At 46.0% G+C, this 16,831-nt stretch overlaps 1 protein-coding gene across 4 annotated transcripts; it reads left to right on the forward strand.

The window, feature by feature from the left end:
* The first annotated feature begins 213 nt into the window (after window positions 1–213).
* Window positions 214–16,783, forward strand: tubgcp6 (tubulin, gamma complex associated protein 6). Of its 4 annotated transcripts, XM_027001345.2 has the most exons (27): window positions 214–315; window positions 532–632; window positions 1,100–1,235; window positions 1,343–2,182; window positions 2,780–2,943; window positions 3,079–3,295; window positions 3,507–3,668; window positions 3,831–3,952; window positions 4,131–4,194; window positions 4,290–4,399; window positions 5,403–5,494; window positions 5,646–5,785; window positions 6,147–6,296; window positions 6,803–6,884; window positions 7,430–7,518; window positions 9,386–9,501; window positions 9,673–9,811; window positions 9,906–9,989; window positions 10,085–12,245; window positions 12,466–12,633; window positions 13,391–13,559; window positions 13,899–14,040; window positions 14,388–14,582; window positions 14,820–14,952; window positions 15,150–15,363; window positions 15,868–16,061; window positions 16,242–16,783. In XM_027001345.2, exons 4-27 carry the CDS (start codon window positions 1,388–1,390, stop codon window positions 16,331–16,333), a joined length of 5,994 nt encoding a protein of 1,997 aa, XP_026857146.2. In that variant the 5' UTR covers window positions 214–315; window positions 532–632; window positions 1,100–1,235; window positions 1,343–1,387; the 3' UTR covers window positions 16,334–16,783. The 4 variants fall into 4 exon arrangements, with proteins under 4 accessions (XP_026857146.2, XP_026857135.2, XP_026857161.2 ...); XM_027001334.2 differs by lacking the exon at window positions 532–632; XM_027001360.2 differs by lacking the exon at window positions 532–632 and having other exon boundaries at window positions 12,478–12,633.
* Window positions 16,784–16,831: the final 48 nt, after the last annotated feature.

Consider the following 16,831-nt stretch of genomic DNA (forward strand, 5'->3'; position numbering starts at 1 on the left):
TAGACGTGCTTTAACATTTTGCAGTGGGTTGAAGCATACTGAAAATATGAATAATGCATAGACAGAGCTATAAAAGCATTACATGCAGTAGATCTTATTATCAATATTTATTTACATGATGTTTACCGACGATAAGGGCTTGTAATTTGACAAATTTTAACGTTTGGCGTACGCTCCGCTAGCTGGCGCGCATTCGTACCGGAAGTGATCACTACCAACAAAACAACGTCTCTCCAGTGGTGCCTGAGCACACTGAATTTTACCCAATTAGGCCTGTCTGTGGGCAGTATTTTTGAACCTAGCGCGGTCGCGAAGGTAATATAACAGGAAATCGCAATATTTATTTATATTTCCATTCGTGTGTTCTCTACAAAGATTATTTATTTGTATTGCTTGTTTACATGTGCAAACAAACCTTAGCCCTAGCTAGCAATTTTAGCGGTTTAGCTATCGTAGTTTTGATTTCAGCAAGCAGTATAGCGTTAGCTGGCTGCTGTCTAAAACAAGGTTTGTGGACTAATTATATTGCAGGTATATAGCTAACCTTTGCCAGTTAGGAACCTAGGGTGATGGATTATAATTAAAGTCAGCGTTATCCTTGCGTCTGGCAGTCAGATGTTGGGGTTCCTTTGGTAAGATGTGGTCACATTCGTGTATGCAACAATTAGCATTGTATTTAAGTATCTAGCTGGAAAGCTAGTCCAGATCACTACCATAGCTAGAGCACAAAAACATCGTCGAGAGGGCAGTTAGCTGGTCAGCTAGCTCCCAGAGATTTAACGTTACAGGACCCTTGGGGCTCCGTAATACCGGGATCAGTGTAGCTCACTAGATTAACTAACGTTACGTTAACTAACTAGATGGGTAGAACTAGACTTAGCTAGCAAGAATAAACTGATAACGCCATTAATTGAGAGAGTATTGAGCCCTTGTCTCTGAACAATAGCTTACAATTGAAGTAGATATATTTCAGTTGTAAGCTATTGGCGATATATTGCGAAATAATTTGAATTTTGTTTTCTCAAATGGCACAATATAACTGAGTCGTAATCAAATTATGGGAAGAAAAGAATAAAGTGTGCTTTAATATGTCCTCCAGGACTGGGAATGGATATAAAAGTGTACTTGTTCAGGGTTCCACAAATGGTTAAATATCACAATTACCACACTCCTAAGCCATGTAATACTGACCCCAGTACTGGTCCTCATAACCTAGATCCTTGAAAACATTTGTGGTAAGTAATGCGTTCTAAAATCTTTTTTCTATGTATGACCATATCAGGGATTATTGTTATTAGTATTTTAGATTAAAATGTTTTTTTGTTTATTTTTGATCTTGCAGGTTCCTACACTGTTCATACATTGACAACAGTGCCTGTAAGTCTCCATGCTTCGTGGCCATAGTGTTTCGGAAATGTCCACTTGGCAAAGTGGCAGCACAAGCATTACGGAGCTCCTGGCCGCGCTCTGTGATTGCAGCCTATCTGGAGTGTCATGGAAACGGCATTCTCTGGGGGGGATCTCACGGGTGAGTGTACGACGGGTCCTCCGCCGACGTGCATATGGCGCCCTCCTCTCCAGGCTCTTTCAGGACGGTTCCGCCAGACCCAGCTCCACTGCAAACGCCTTGGCCAACACGCCTGCCCACAACAAAATGCTGATGATCTCCTTTGATCTCCGTGTGTCTGGCTGCACTGAGGAAGCTGAGAGGCTCGAGAAGTTGCTGGCACAACTCCATGAGATGACCCACGCCTCTGGCCTGGCCGAACTGGACTCCGTCCTGGAGCTGCTGGTGCAGCTGGCTGGATCAGTTCCCCCGCCTGCCTCCTCTTTCAGCAGGGACTATATGCGGCGGGTGCGGCCTGTGCTCCGTAGGCCTCCACCAGGAGGCTACCTGAGCCAGGAAACACGGAGACTGGAGAGCAGGGCCTGGGCTCTGGTGTGTGGAGAAGAGTGGGGGGTGTTTCGGGGTGCGTGGAGAACCTTGAGTCTGATGGACGCACCCCCGGGCACTGGGCTGCCAGGTCTGGGGAGGAGACAGGAGGGAGAAGAGAGGTTTGATAGGGACACCAGGCTGTCCCTGTTTGGAGCCCTGCAGCACTCGCGGACAGCGGATATGGACGTTCGGCTGGACCTGCCGCCTTTGCCCAGCAACGCAGAGGTCACCGGGCTCAGTATTCGGGTGAGATACTGAATGGTGAATCAGCTGAGTCAGAGCTCAAGCCAATTCCAGAGCAGTTTACTAGGTTAGTTAAGTTTACATTAGGGATCCACCAATAAATTTGCCAACAATCAGTATAGGCTGCTATGAATGGGTGATGTGGATTTAAATTATTTAAATTTAAGGTTTGACCTGGGGGGAAAAAAAACAAAAAACATACATACATTATATAGTGTGTGTGTGTGTGTGTGTGTGTGTGTGTGTGTGTGTGTGTGTGTGTGTGTGTATAGGAAGTCGACAAAATCTGTCAGTATTAATTACATCAGTTGTAATAACACTTAGTTTTGCTTTTGAATTCAGCCTTGAAACATGATCCTGATTGAATTGTCTCCCACAGTGAATGTTGCTGTTTTTCTGTAGTGTATGACATGTATACGTATGGTATGACTACTTGAGCTACTGATGCCACTGAAGAGTAGAACTTCAGTATACACTAATTTAATTGCAAAGTATTAAATAAAAAGTGAAACTTCATAGCAGGCTTGCAACGCTTTTGTATCTTTTTTCAGTGAGTAATTTTCTGATAAGCATTTGGGACGCGTCTCTTTTTGAGTCCAGGTGCCTCAGTGCATGGATCAATCAGAGGATGAAGGATTCCAGTCAGCCTCCAATCTGACTCCAGACTCTCAGTCGGAGCCTAGCCCCAGCCCAGAGGTCGATGTCTGGGAGGCCCTGCGCACGTTTGTGCCTGGCAGACGCCGTTGCTGGGAGAACGTGGGCTGGTAAGAGCTGCAATAGGAGCAGGCAGTGAAGATAAACCAGAGCAGAGCCTTCAGTGAAGTCATTTGGGTCTTATTTTGTCTAATCCCAGCCCCCCCAAACTCTCTCTTGCTTTTCCTCTCTTTTCCCCTGCCCAGTCCTCCAGGTCAGAAAGAGTCTCCCTATCTGACTGAGGCAGGCCGTGAGGCCTTTGATCAGCTCTACCGGCTATGGGAGGGCGAGCTGAGGAACATGCTCTCCTCACAGACTCCCTCTCCTCTCCTCCCCCTGCCTCTGGACAGCCAGACTCAGCTGGTGAAAGACCTCCTCAATGTGCTCATAGGGGTGGCTTCCACTACGTTTCCCCTCAACGAGGTGACCTCATTTATTCTCCATTGCGGAATAGGATGGAAGCCCATGCATATTGCCCATTTGTAAAAAAGCCAGTTATCACTCTGTTTATACATCTGTAGTCTGAAGATAATGAATGTAGTTGGCTCCCCTTTGCCTTAAGAAACGGGGTGATGGGATTCCTGCATGCCTCAGGTTCACGTCTGTTTCTCGCTCTCTGCACTTTCTGTTCTAGGCGAGTGTGCAGTTCGATGTGCGTCCTGACGTGTGCGTGTCGGGGACATCCCCAGAGAGTGTGTCGCGGTTGTTAGGGGAGCTGGCACAGTACGGCACACATTACCTTCGCCTGAGCCGCTTCTCTCTGGGCGCAGCTGATAAGAAGGGCCTGGTGTTTCAGGTAATGGCTTCCCAGCATTCTTACCCTTGGTGCGCTTCAAGGGCAAGCTGTCATGCACCTCTGTTCTGGAGTCAGCTTTTCCCAGCCTCATTTGTATTGGAACTATATTAAAAAAGGCAAATCTAATCTTGCTGTGTTTATTTTCTGTGTATGTGTGTTCAGGCCTTCACTGGTGGCCTGAGGCGTTATCTGCACTACTACAGGGCATGTGTGCTCAGCACGCCAGCCTCTCTCAGCCTCCTCACCATCGGCTTCCACTTCCGCAAGCTGGGCCGGCAGCTCAGGTGGGAATGGCCTGCTGTCTGTGTGTCACCAAATTGCTGCCATATTCACAGGGCTGCACTGCCCATTGTCAGGCTTGTTGAGATCTGTACATCCTTCAGACCCTCCTGTTGCTGTATCTGGAATAGCTGTGTAGATTTTGTGTGTATTGACTGTTGCCATGCGCTCTGTGTTCATCAGGTACCTGTCAGAGCTATGTTGTGTGAATGGAGCTGTTGGTGTGAGCCAAGCCATCTTCCCTGTGGTAGGGAACATAGACATGCTTTAGGATTTTAGACTAGGTAACAAGACTGATTTGCAGTGGTCTTTCTAACAGGTGAACATGTTCTTTTCCTGTAGGGTGTGAAGCTCCTCTCTTATCTGTATAATGAAGCACAGAGTAATTGCAGTAATGAGAACTACCCTGTACTGCTGTCTCTACTGAAGAGCAGCTGTGAGCCTTACACAAGGTCAGTGCATAGTGAATTTCTCTCTCTCACTCACTCACAATCACTCTCTCATTCTCATTGTGTCTCATTGTCTCCATCCAACACTTCTGATTTCTATCCTCATCTTCAGTGTTCTGCTTTAGATTTTGCCCCAATTCCTTGGGGCAGGTTTGAGAGCACACTGTGGATCCTGCCTCTGTTCTTCTAACTTCCAGATTTTTTTTTTTTTTGATGAGCACAATGAAAAACTATAGAGGCAAATTTCCTGTCTTGTTCGAATTAAGCCTTTTACAGACTTAAGCATTGAATTAAGTAAATTCTAAAATTGGAATTGCTTAATGAAGATTATTTTCTAATAGACTGCTAGACCATATTGTAAGGCTATTGATTTTGCCAGCAGTTTTTTTTGTTTGTTTGTTTGTTTTTTGTAGTGTAGCGTGTGTTGAGTCAGCATAATAAGGAGCACTGGGTGTGAGAAATTCGATTGCCATCAATTCCTTGCCAAATATCATTACCTGCGCTTAAACAATGGCATTGCCTCAGCCATAAGAGATGCATGTAAGAGCTGCATCCTTTTAGACCTGAAATGTAACTACATACCTCATGACCTTTACACAAACAGAAATCAAGGAACCTGACTGTCGTGGTCATTCACAGAGTGACTTAGTGCTGCTCTTAGGAAAGTCAAAGCTGACTTCATTATGTCAGAGCAGCTCTCAAAGTACATATCTATTTGTAGCACCATCTTTTCTTGATGCAAAACACAACCAGGCATTGATTGGAATTCATTACAGGTCCAAGGCCGCTCTTGCACTTGCTGTTATAATGACATGTTGCTTAACTCTTGTTGTGGATGATCGAACTCGATGATGGCTGTGTGCAGAATTCTTTTATAGCCACTACTAAATCTGAGCTGCAGAGAAAGAGCTTAATGTTTTTCAATTTATTGAAAAATTCATTCAAAGTCTTACTATATTGTGTGATTGTTTTATTTGTGTGTGTCTGTGTGTGTGCATGTGTTTAGGTTTGTGTCAGATTGGGTGTACAGTGGAGTTTTCAGAGATGTGTATAAAGAGTTCATGATACAAGTGAATGAGGACTACCTCAGCTACAGGGGTGAGTTTATCTATAAATATAGCATCTAAATGTAGACACTCAAAGTGCAACATTCATTTTGACAGCTCTGTATAACACCATCTTTTGTTCATCCTGAGCGCTAATTGGAATCCGTTAAGCAAACGAGCCATCTCCCTGTGTCTGTGCGTAGATAAGCACTTCTGGGTGCAGGGATACACACTGATCTCACAGGAGGCTGAGGACTGTGTGCCCGTCTTCCTCCGCCACATCGCCAACGATGTCTACATATGTGGGAAAACGATCAACCTGCTCAAGATCTGCTGCCCGCAGGTCAGCTGGTCACAGCTGAAGCATCATAATTCTTTTTAGGAGTGTGTGCTAAGAAGTATTGCCTAATTATACGATAGTACCAGTGTGTGTGTTTTGGTTTTTTTTTTTTGGTTTTTTTTTTTTGTTTTGTTTTTTTTTCAGTTTCATCAGAAGGGATACAGCATGTGCACTAACTATAAATCCACCACCCAAAGTGAACATCATTAGAAAGACTTATTAACAGAACAGCAAAATTAGGGATAATTGGCACACGGCTCAGTAAATGTCAGTTTGATTATGTGGGGGGGGGGGGGGGTGAAAGGTGCCTCCCATGTACTGTCAGCTTGTTTGTGTCCTAAAACTCGCTGCGTGTCTCCCACAGCACTACATCTTCTGCTCAGAGCTTCCAGTGCCACGGATTGCCGTCATCTTCTCCCTGCAAGAGATGGAGCAGATCGAGAGGGACTGCGCTGTGTACCGAGGCCGCATGGAGACCATTGCCAAACACAGTGCCGTCAGCAGGGAGGAGCAGGTGGTGCATCCACACGGACTGGCAGCTGCGACTGCCGACATATTTGAGTCTGAGGCGAATTTGAGATGCTTGAGAATGATTTGATAGCGAAGCACCATGTCCATCATTAGTCATCTAAAATTGTGTATATTAGAGGAAAAGTTTCTGTTCCCAAATTCTGGTGCAGAGAATTTCCTATATTTGTCTTTGAGCCCTTTGGCTGATGTTGGAACAACTCTAAATGTGGCTAAATGTACTGCCTCGCTGTTAAGGTTCTCAGTAATATTGATATGATGGCTTGAGAGAAATGAAAAATATGATCCATTAACATTATTTTCATCAGAAATGCCGGACATTTCTAAGCCAGAGGGCTGGATGTGCTCTTTTCTCTTTATGACTCTCATTTTCCCATACGCTCTTCCTTCTGCTCTCTCCCATTTCTCTTTGTTTCTCTCTTCTCTCTCTCTCTCATTCCTCTCTCTCTCCCTCTCTTTCTTCCATGTCTACCTCTCTCGCTCATGCATTAGGTGTTGCGTACAGAGCTGGCACGCCAAGAGCTCATCAATCAGGTCAGAGTGTCAGCAGTCAAGACACTGGAGAGCATCCGAGGTCAGAACAAGTCACCTAAACCATATTTATCACAACACCTCCATCTCTCCTAGACTCCAGCAAAATGACATATAGGCAATTATTATAACAGATTTTGTTCTTATGGTGAAATATGCCATCACATCTTTGCACCTCAGGCAGCAGTATGATGGTCGAGAGAAGAAAATATAGCTACAAACGGAAATGCTATGTGAACTGCTAAAGAAGTTCACATGCTGAACTATCACTAAGATAAAGCACAGTACTACCCAAAACATAATTAGTTGAAAGTGTTATAGTTTTATTCAAGCACAAAGATTTATATTCTAGCCTGAAATTCCACTTTCCGAATACGTGTAGCTGTAGCTCAGCTCTCCAGCCTCTGATTTGGCTCTGATTGCGTCAGGAGTGTGCACACTTTCCACAGGCATAAATCAGGCATTTCTAATTATGTGAGGCACAAAAGCAGTGGGAAGTGGGCAAGCCAGTAGGAAGTGGATCGAACAGAAAGGCAAATTTTATGGCCCAGTGGCTAAGCGCCCACTGTGGTCTCTCGCCCCCTGCAGGCCGCCAGGTGTCACAGCGGCTAGCTGAAGAGGTTAGAAAGAGAGAGCGCTTTGAGGCGCTTCGGCAGCAGCTGGAACTCGACCAAGAGGTGAGAGGCACACCAGGCTTTGGGAGAGTGGTTGAGTAGTTTACCAAGATGTGAAACAAAAGGGAAGTAATGTGTGCTCACGTTGAGGTTTTCCTTGTAGTGAAACGGAGACACAAAAATCAATGTACAGTTGTAAACGTCTGACAGGAAACAGTTATGTAAACCAAATCTTGATTCCTGGTATTCATCTTAGTTACCTCATTCTGGTCACTGCAGATAGTTTATATCTGAGACTGGTAGACTTTGAGACTGTAAGCTGTGCATTTTGTAAGATAAAGTAAAATCTATATGCAGGCTTATATTTTTTTCATTTTTTTAATTGTAATTTTTTTCTGTCTTAATATGCTAGTTTTTAAGAAACATTGAAAGAAACTAATATAGAAAGATAACCTAGGATGGAAAGGTCATATCTGTTCTCTGGTTTACTACCTTAATGTGAATAACTTCCAGCCCAGTTGTGGCATTCCCTTGAATTGCTTTACAGTTGATTGAAACAGAAATGCTTGCGATAAGGGAGCTTTCACATTCTGTTAAGCCTCTTTAACAGCTGGTGTTCACACCAGTGAATCACCAGCCTCTTTTCCCATTTGAATAGTTTTCTCTTTTTTCCATTTCTGCCTGTCTAATCAGCATGTCAACAAATTACCACATTCTGGTTGCCTGTTGAAGTAATATGTTTCAACTCACCCCTTACGCTTTCCACTCCATTCAGTCACTTTTTAGGCATTTTAGACATAGTGTAATTTAGGTGGTCTGTACATGTGTAATTCACATTTTTATATAAATAAAAAAAACACTGGGGCATCACCTTTTCTGGTAAGAGCAGTGTTCTTCAGTTTGGAGTCACTTTTTGAAATTTGCGTTGTGCTATTGGAATATTCATAAAGCCCCCACTTCAGTGACTTTGCACCTACAGCTATAAATACTCCAATTCCGCATGTTTAAACTTGCAGATTAGTGGCTCCAGCCTCTTTCTCCTGTTGCTGGAAAGGAGTGTTCCACATTTTGAAATAATAGTGAGGGTACCAGAGCGATAAAGTAACACATGAAATTATGTAGTGACCAGGAAAGTGTTAAACATCTCATTTTTTAGATTCTTCAAAGTAACCACCTTTTGCCTTCATGGCAGTTTTGCACATTCCTGCCACTATCAAAAATCTTGGAGAAGTTCACATATGCTGAGCAGTTAGAGACTGAAGACTTTTACATACTTTTTTTAATGAATTAATATGCACCATTTCACTAATTCACTATATATATTTGTCTTAAATAAATTTAGATCTAAATTTAGGTTTGGAATACATCTTGAAGATTATGAAAAACAAGCAGTCAGGTGTGCAAACCTCTGACTGATTTCATGAGTCATGAGTGGTGTCTGTAAGTAAGCATGTGAGCTTTAACCAGCAGTGGGTTTGGCTTTGTGTGTGTGTGTGTGTGTGTGTGTGTGTGTGTGTGTGTGTGTGTGTGTGTGTGTGTGTGACTAACAGTTTGATTTTTCTTCCAAGAGGAACAACCAGGAATCGGATGTAGGCAGAGCATGAATTAAAAGCCAAGAAAACAAGAACATAGAACACTTCTACTCACCCTGTTTCCAGTAATCTTAGTCACGAATTTGACCAGGCACTTTACAGTCTGTGAATTACCATACCTAACACAAATAGTTTATTTAGTATTACTGCTAATTATTTGATCAAAAGTAAATCACAGCTCCCAAAATGTAGTGTCACAAGAGTATGAACTTCAACAGCGAGCCTACCTTTTAATGTGTGTGCAGTGAGTAAGCGTGTGAGCTTTAATGTGTGCAGTGTGTGAGTAATTGTATGAGCACTGATGTACGTGCATCAAATGAGCTTTAATGTGTGTGCAGTGGCGTGGTGCTGCTAAGAGAAGGGAGCAGGAGGATGACTTTAGCTTCGCTCGAGAGCTCCGAGACCGAGAGCAGAGGCTGCAGGCCCTCGAGCAGCAGCTGGAGCGTCGTGCACGGTGAGGCCAAGAGGGGGCGCTCTGCAGCTGGATCTCCATTGCAGGATAATGAACCATGTGTGATAAGTGTGTGTGTGTGTGTGTGTGTGTGTGTGTGTGTGTGTGTGTGTGTGTGTGTGTGTGCGCGCGTGTGCACTGTGCGCGTGCGTGTGTGCGCACACGCCTGTTCAGCATGGACCTCATAGCACAATACAGTCGTCTGTCTGAGGAGGCGGCTAAGAGAGAGCGAAGGGCCATGTGGAAAGTTCAGAGGATAAGGCTGGATGAAGCCAGAGTGGGCTTCCTCCAGCAGGACCAGCAGGCCATACAGGTCAGACCACCTGCTGCAGGTCACTTCACAAGTCATATTGCCATCCTGCTCCCTTGACCAGTGTAATATTTTTGTGCTTCTGTTTGCCTTGCAGGCTCTTCTTAAAAAATATCCTTTACGGCATGGAAGTCCTGCACAGGAACCACCTCTTACAACAGAACCACCTCATCACTTGCAGGTCTGTGTGAATGCAAGACATTTCACTAGATGTATATGCCTTTCTGTAATTGTGCAGGGCTTTGCACTAACATGTGTGGCCCTCCCACACTGTAGGAATGTCACACTTCTGAGACAGAGATGAAAAATCTGCCTGTGGAGCAAGAAACCACCACTGGATCTGACTCAACCTTGCCCTCCCCCGTCACCAGGGGTGCCGATGCACTGATATCAGATGAAATTGACATCACAGATTTCTTCCCTAAGCCTCCGCGTGCCCCAGACAGCAGGGCTGTGGCCCAGGCTTTGCATGACATTGGCTCTGACCTACCAGAAATTTCTGGAAGCCCTGCTCCTCTCGACTATGACTTCTCCTCCCCCTACAGCCCTCTGGAGTGCCTTAAGCTCCATCCCAGCTCCGCACATCCCTCCTTCTCTCACATCAGGATCAGGGAAAACGTGTCGGAGGTCCAGGAAGCAATGCCCGCTCCAAGTGCACACGGTCCCGCCTCCTGGTCAAGCTTCCCCCTGAGCCAGTACGTGCCTTCAGTGAGGCCTGCGGTGAGCCAGCATGGCTGCCTTTCACAGGGGTCAGCACAGCCAGGGAGCACCAGTGTCGCCTCAGGGTATGGTGAGCCAGTCGTCCCCCCGGCAGCCACCCTGACTGAAGAGGAGCCAGCGGGGGAGATGCGAGAGCCAAACACAGCCACGCTTACGATGCACGATACAGGCGAGAAGAGTTGCGACACACGGCAGGAAGAGCTTGTAGGAGGCGCTGTGGAGTCAGAATGGAAAAGTGCCCCTGCCACCGTGGCGCAGGTGGGCAGCGCTAACGAGCAGCGAGATCTCCTTCAGATGACAGCTGAGCAAGATCCAGCTGAGCTGCCTCTCACCATTGGCCACAGCCAACACTCCGATGTCCAAAGAAAAGATGGGCATATCTCAGGAGTACTTGGTGTTCTTCCCTCCTCTTCAGGCCAGGGCCACACTGCTGATGGCCTAATAAGGATCGATGAACTTGTTTCTGAGGTTACAACTTCTGTCCATTCCACTGGTGTCCATAGCCACATCTCAGGTGCTCATATTAAAATAGGAAAACTTGTTTTGGAGGTGACTACCCCTACTCCTTCTCCTAATGCCCAAGGTCATGCCTCTGATGCCCATATGAAAATGGGAGCGCTTCTTTCTGATGTTACTACTCCTTTACCTTCACCCGGTATCCATGACCATGCCTCTGATGCCCATATTAGGATTGGTGAGCTAGTTTCTGACGTGACTACAACAGTTCCCTCCCCTAATGTACATGGCCATGCCTCCGATGCCCATATTAGGATTGGTGAGCTAGTTTCTGACGTGACTACAACAGTCCCCTCCCCTAACATACATGGCCATGCCTCTGATGCCCATATTAGGATTGGTGAGCTAGTTTCTGACGTGACTACAACAGTCCCCTCCCCTAACGTACATGGCCATGCCTCCGATGCCCATATTAGGATTGGTGAGCTGGTTTCTGAGGTGACTACAACAGTCCCCTCCCCTAACATACATGGCCATGCCTCTGATGCCCATATTAGGATTGGTGAGCTAGTTTCTGACGTGACTACAACAGTCCCCTCCCCTAACGTACATGGCCATGCCTCCGATGCCCATATTAGGATTGGTGAGCTAGTTTCTGAGGTGACTACAACAATCCCCTCCCCTAACGTACATGGCCATGCCTCCGATGCCCATATAAAGGTTGGTGAGTTTGTCTCAGATGTCGCTGCCTCCCGACCTCGTTGGAGCAAGCATGGCCACTCTTCAGACAGCACTCTAAAAGTGGGTTGTGTGATGCCAGACAGTGGATTAAATTGTTCCCCATTACCAGGCAGCACATACGGCCACTCCTCAGACTCTAGCCTGGGTGTGGGGTGTGTAGTTGTAGGCAGTGACCAGGCCAGCCACCGTGTGTTGGCCAGTGCCTATGGTCACAGCTCAGACTCCACACTGAAGGCCGGGTGTGTTGTATCTGGCTTGGAACTGTTGCCTTCCCCACTGCCCGGTAGTGCTTATGGGCACTCGTCAGACTCGACACTGGGTGTTGGGTGTGTGGTGGCTGGGGGAGAGCCCACTAGGCCACCCCCTCTCCCAGGCAGTGCCCATGGGCATTCGTCTGATTCTAGCCTGGGTATGGGCTGTGTGGTGCATGGGGTCATTCCTGGAAGCTCGTATGGTGAAGCCCCACAGACAGTTCCAGACCTTCCCACAGAGCACAGACATGAAGGCACAGAGACCCTGGGTAAGAACTTCTTAATGTACAAGCTATCTATCTTCTGTTAAAAGACATGAAAATTATAGTTTTCTGTTATGTAACTGATTGATTATTTGCTATGTAAGTGTGATTTAACATCAAGCCGCTGATCTGTATATAAGACCGTAGCACTAACGTGTGACACACAGGTATGCGCGGTACATTTAAAGCATATGACTCTGAACCCTCTGCGGACTCTCATTGGCAGACTCCCCCACAGGGCCTCCCACTTCGCTGCTTGGCCTGAACACGGGCCTCGCTGCCTGGGCTCGGGGCCTGGGCCTGTCCCCCAGAGACAGCCCCGAGGATGACTACCTCCTCAGGCTAGCCTCTCAGTACCAGGCTGAGCACTATGAGGATTCCTACATGCTGATGAGTGAGTGCCACTTCCACTGGATAACAGGAAACTGATGAAAATTTAACAGAGCCGTCATAGCCGGGGTGTGAGACTAATCAAATGGTGCAGAAAAGGCCTCTGGCTGATGCTGTGAAGCCCAGAGTTGTTTGTAATTATTTTCTCTGAGCTGTTGTGACAGCGTTGAGCTTAAGTCAGTTACCATTTTTTTAGCCTCTTCTCTAGCCTGCATAATGAAACACTCCTGGCAACAAGCAATTTGTAGGCGTCTCTAGTTTGTCAGTTGTTTCAATTACTGTTATTTTGCTTGGTGTTGACATCCATACCAAGTTAATTTACAGTGCCGATTGTGCTACCTTGCATTTGGGGTAGATGCATTTAGCTCAGAAGTGCTATGGCAGTATTTTTTTTTATGCATTGCCTTACACTTCTGGGACCCAGTGAAAAGTAACTGCAGATTCAGTGTTCTCATTTGAGGTCGCGGTTACTCACAAGCGCAGGGATCGTTTTGCTGTGGTGAAATGCCTGTTTACGGCTGATGGTATTTGTTTCTTGCCTTTGTGCTGGAAATATTCCTCGCATTCAGTTGTTATTTTTGTAGACGTCCCAAAGTGCAGTGTGTGTTGTCATTTTTCTAGGGGTTTCCAAAGCAGGCAGCCCTGGGAAAAAAATGCCTATGCTAAATATGACTCACTGACTTGATTCAAGTTTTCCTCTAAGAAATGTTTCTGGGCTTGTGTGTAAGTACATACATGTTTGTGTGTGTGTTTGTGATCAGTGGCAGCCCCTGATGTGCAGCTCCTGCAGCAGGTGACGCGCAGGCCAAGCATGGCTCTCCCTATGGACTCCCTGCACTGTGCCACAGACTCCACTGCTGTGCAGCTCAGTGAGATGATGCCTCTCCCTGTGCTCATGAAACATTCCGTCACGACACCACTCATCACACAGTGAGTGTGTCTGTGTGTGTGCAGGTGTACGCACTTGTATTACTATGCCAAATACCTTCACACGTAAAATCCCAGCATAATATGAGGCAATTACAACTCTGCTTGCATCTGTTTTTCATTAAAAAAAAAAAAAAAAAAGACGTGCCAAAACAGAGGACAAGGTTAGGATGGTAGTGTTTTTTGCAATTATCACTTGAGCTAATTATAATTACATAATCATAAGCAAGCATAATAGAAGAGAGAGTATGAGCAAAAAGCAGATGTTGACTCTCCCAAAAGCCTGCATTTCAGCACTGACTGTTGGGTAAAGAACAACCCCTCCCTCTCCCCCTCTGTCAGTCTGTCTTTGGTGAACAAGGCCGTGGTGGATTACTACTTTGTGGAGCTGGCGGTGGAGAAGCACTTTGAGGCTTTGAGGCACTTCCTGCTGATGGAAGATGGCGAGTTTGCACTCTCGCTCACTGACCGGCTCTTTGAGAAGGTGAGAGGTGGAGCGCAGCAGCAGCGACCTGCTGGCCCGCCACATCGCTCTCTGGAGAGTTAGCCCAGGGAGGGGCTGATGCGCAGAGCTGGACAGACGTCGCCGCTTTCTGCTTTCATTTGCTCTAGCCGTACCTATTCCAGTAGTGGAACTTGAGGATTCCATTAAGCTGTAGCGGCAGTGAAAGTGCCAGGGATGGCTGTAATTGTTCTGTCGCAAGGCCTTCCAGTTATGGCTCTACAGGTCTGCAACTTATGACTGATGAGTGCAACAGTCAATTGTGTGCAGCAGAAAGGTCATATTTTGTATTTTTCTCTGCGTGCATGCGCGTGTGTTTTGTTTGGCAGTTGGGCAGCGGGCAAACCCCTGGTGAGCTGTTGACTCCTCTGGTGTTGAACTCCATCCTGAACAAGGCTATGCAGTACAGTCTCCATGGTGACAGCGAGCTTGCTGCTAACTTCACTTTCGCGCTACGTTACCTGCCCGAGGTCTTCCACCCCCATGCCCCCGACTCGCTCAACTGCCTGGAGCTCCGTTACAAGGTGGGCAAGAAATGCCCCCCTCCGCGCCGTCATCGCACCTTCTCACAGCTTAGCTGCTTTTGCCTTTGCTGTCTGTCTGTTGTCACTCCTGTTACATATCCTCACTTCAGTAAAAGCAGCAGTGACGCACATCTTTTTCGTCTCTTAACCTATTTTAATGAGAAGACGACATGTATGATAAGATGTGTAATAGGCCCTTTGAGTGTATTACAGCAAATGCTCCCGTCCTGTTCTTAGGTGGACTGGCCATTGAATGTGATCATAACAGACAGCTGCATGAACAAGTACAACCGTCTCTTCTCCTTCCTGCTGCAACTCAAACACATGGTGTGGTCTCTCAGTGATGTCTGGTTCCACCTCAAACGGACAGGTGAGCCTGTCGGGTACAGAGCATTACCTGCAGCTCCTGTTGCTAGCTTGAATTACCCCTGGCAATGCCAAGCTGATGGGAAAATGTATTTTGTTTCTCAAGTGAACATGATTAGATAGGCCATAAATCACAGGTTTTCTCTGTCTCACACGTGCATGTGTGCTCTGTCACACTTTCACACTCTTTCTCACTGTCAGCGCTGGTAAAGGGAGCAGGTTGCTCTGTGCAGTTCCGTCAGCTCCAGCTGTACAGACACGAGATGCAGCACTTTGTCAAGGTGATCCAGGGCTACATCGCTAATCAGATTCTGCAGGTCTCCTGGAGTGAGTTCACTCAGAAGCTCAGCACTGCCAGTGACCTGGACACCATCCATCACACACATGCAGAGTACCTTAACAGGGCCATCTTCAGGTTAGCACGTTGCACAACACCCAACCTCCCCTCCCCCCAATACACACACAAGATGGGTACCTCAGCAGCACCATCCTCACAATGGAACACCACACTTGTGTACAAATACTCACATACATACAGTAGTACAATGAGGACATCTTCAGGTCAGCATAGTGTACTGCAATTCTGCATTTTGTAGTTCTGAACAAGCTTTTCCTTCTCTTCACTCCTTTCCTACGTTTCCATCTAGTTCAACGTTCAAAAATAAACAAGGACAGGAAAAAAAAGATGCAAACATTCCTCCACAAGAGTCTCAGTTCTCAAGTATGCACAGCGTCAAATTTTAAAATGTTCCCAGGTCCAGACAAGTAGAGAAAACGCCGCAAAAGAGATTGAGATGTGTGGTCTGTGTTTAGGGGATGAATTCATTTGACTTGTTTCATGTAGCTTATTCATGCCATTTCCCTGGCTGCGATCTTTGGTAGCTAATGGTCTGTTTACTTGCTGCCTGCTCCTGCCCAGGGCTCTGCTGACAGAAAAGGCTGCTCCTGTCATGAACATCATCCACAGTATCTTCAGCCTCATCCTGAAATTCCGAGGGCAGCTGGTCGCACAGCCCTGGGAGAGCCAACAGGGGGAGACGGTGCACCCATGCTTCATTGCTATGCAGCAGTCTTATAACACCTTCAAATATTACTCACACTTTCTCTTCAAAGGTGAGGCAACACACCTCCACCCCAGTTATCTCACACGATACAGCTAAAGCTTATGAACTTGAGTTAAATTGTTTGTGAATATAAATGTGATGATCGTTTGGAAATAATGTAATTTCTAAAAGGTCATTATAAAAAAGTTCTGTACTAAGTATTTCCTTTTTTCTGTCTCTCTATGTGCAGTGGTTTCGAAGCTGGTCGACAAAGGCTACCAGCCTCATTTGGAAGACTTTCTGCTGCGCCTCAACTTCAATAACTACTACAAAGACTCATGACACGTCTCTCTGCTCATGAAATGGGGCTTTTGCTTCGGCCCCATATTGAAGTCAGTGAGGCTGTCTATATGCTAATAAGGTCCATATGGACATTGTTTCCCTGCAGTGTGACTGTGGTGCTGCTCTATGCATTGTGCTTATGCTACACTAGGCTGCATGTGCCTGTGTACATGTACATTGTGAAAACCTACCACTTTAGTGACATACCATCAGAGAAATTCAGACTTAAATTATTTGAAAACTGTAAAGCAATTTTTCTTGCGTGAATCTGTTCACAGAGTTTGATCTTTGCCTGCAGTCATCTACAGTAGTAGACATTGAGCTCATTCAGTGTGATCTAAACCCCATTTACCAAATTAAGGTTGGTGCTTAACTACCATGAGTCAAACTGGTCCCAATACCATGGTGTTACATGTAGAATTAAAGCTTTGATTTTCAAATTTGTGTCTCTTTAACATGAACTCACTGATGATACTAGCAGCCACAGAAACAGAAGAG

The sequence above is a fragment of the Electrophorus electricus genome, chromosome 2 (assembly GCF_013358815.1).
Source record: "Electrophorus electricus isolate fEleEle1 chromosome 2, fEleEle1.pri, whole genome shotgun sequence".
Classification (NCBI taxonomy): Eukaryota; Metazoa; Chordata; class Actinopteri; order Gymnotiformes; family Gymnotidae; genus Electrophorus; species Electrophorus electricus.

What these genes read in the sequence shown, in the direction of transcription:
- tubgcp6 (XM_027001345.2), top strand. Translation starts at nt 1,388, where the DNA reads ATGCTTCGTGGCCATAGTGTTTCGGAAATGTCCACTTGGCAAAGTGGC. An exon ending in GCCTGGAGCTCCGTTACAAG is followed by an intron (nt 14,583 to 14,819) that starts GTGGGCAAGAAA and finishes TCCTGTTCTTAG; the next exon opens with GTGGACTGGCCATTGAATGT. An exon ending in GTTCCACCTCAAACGGACAG is followed by an intron (nt 14,953 to 15,149) that starts GTGAGCCTGTCG and finishes TCTCACTGTCAG; the next exon opens with CGCTGGTAAAGGGAGCAGGT.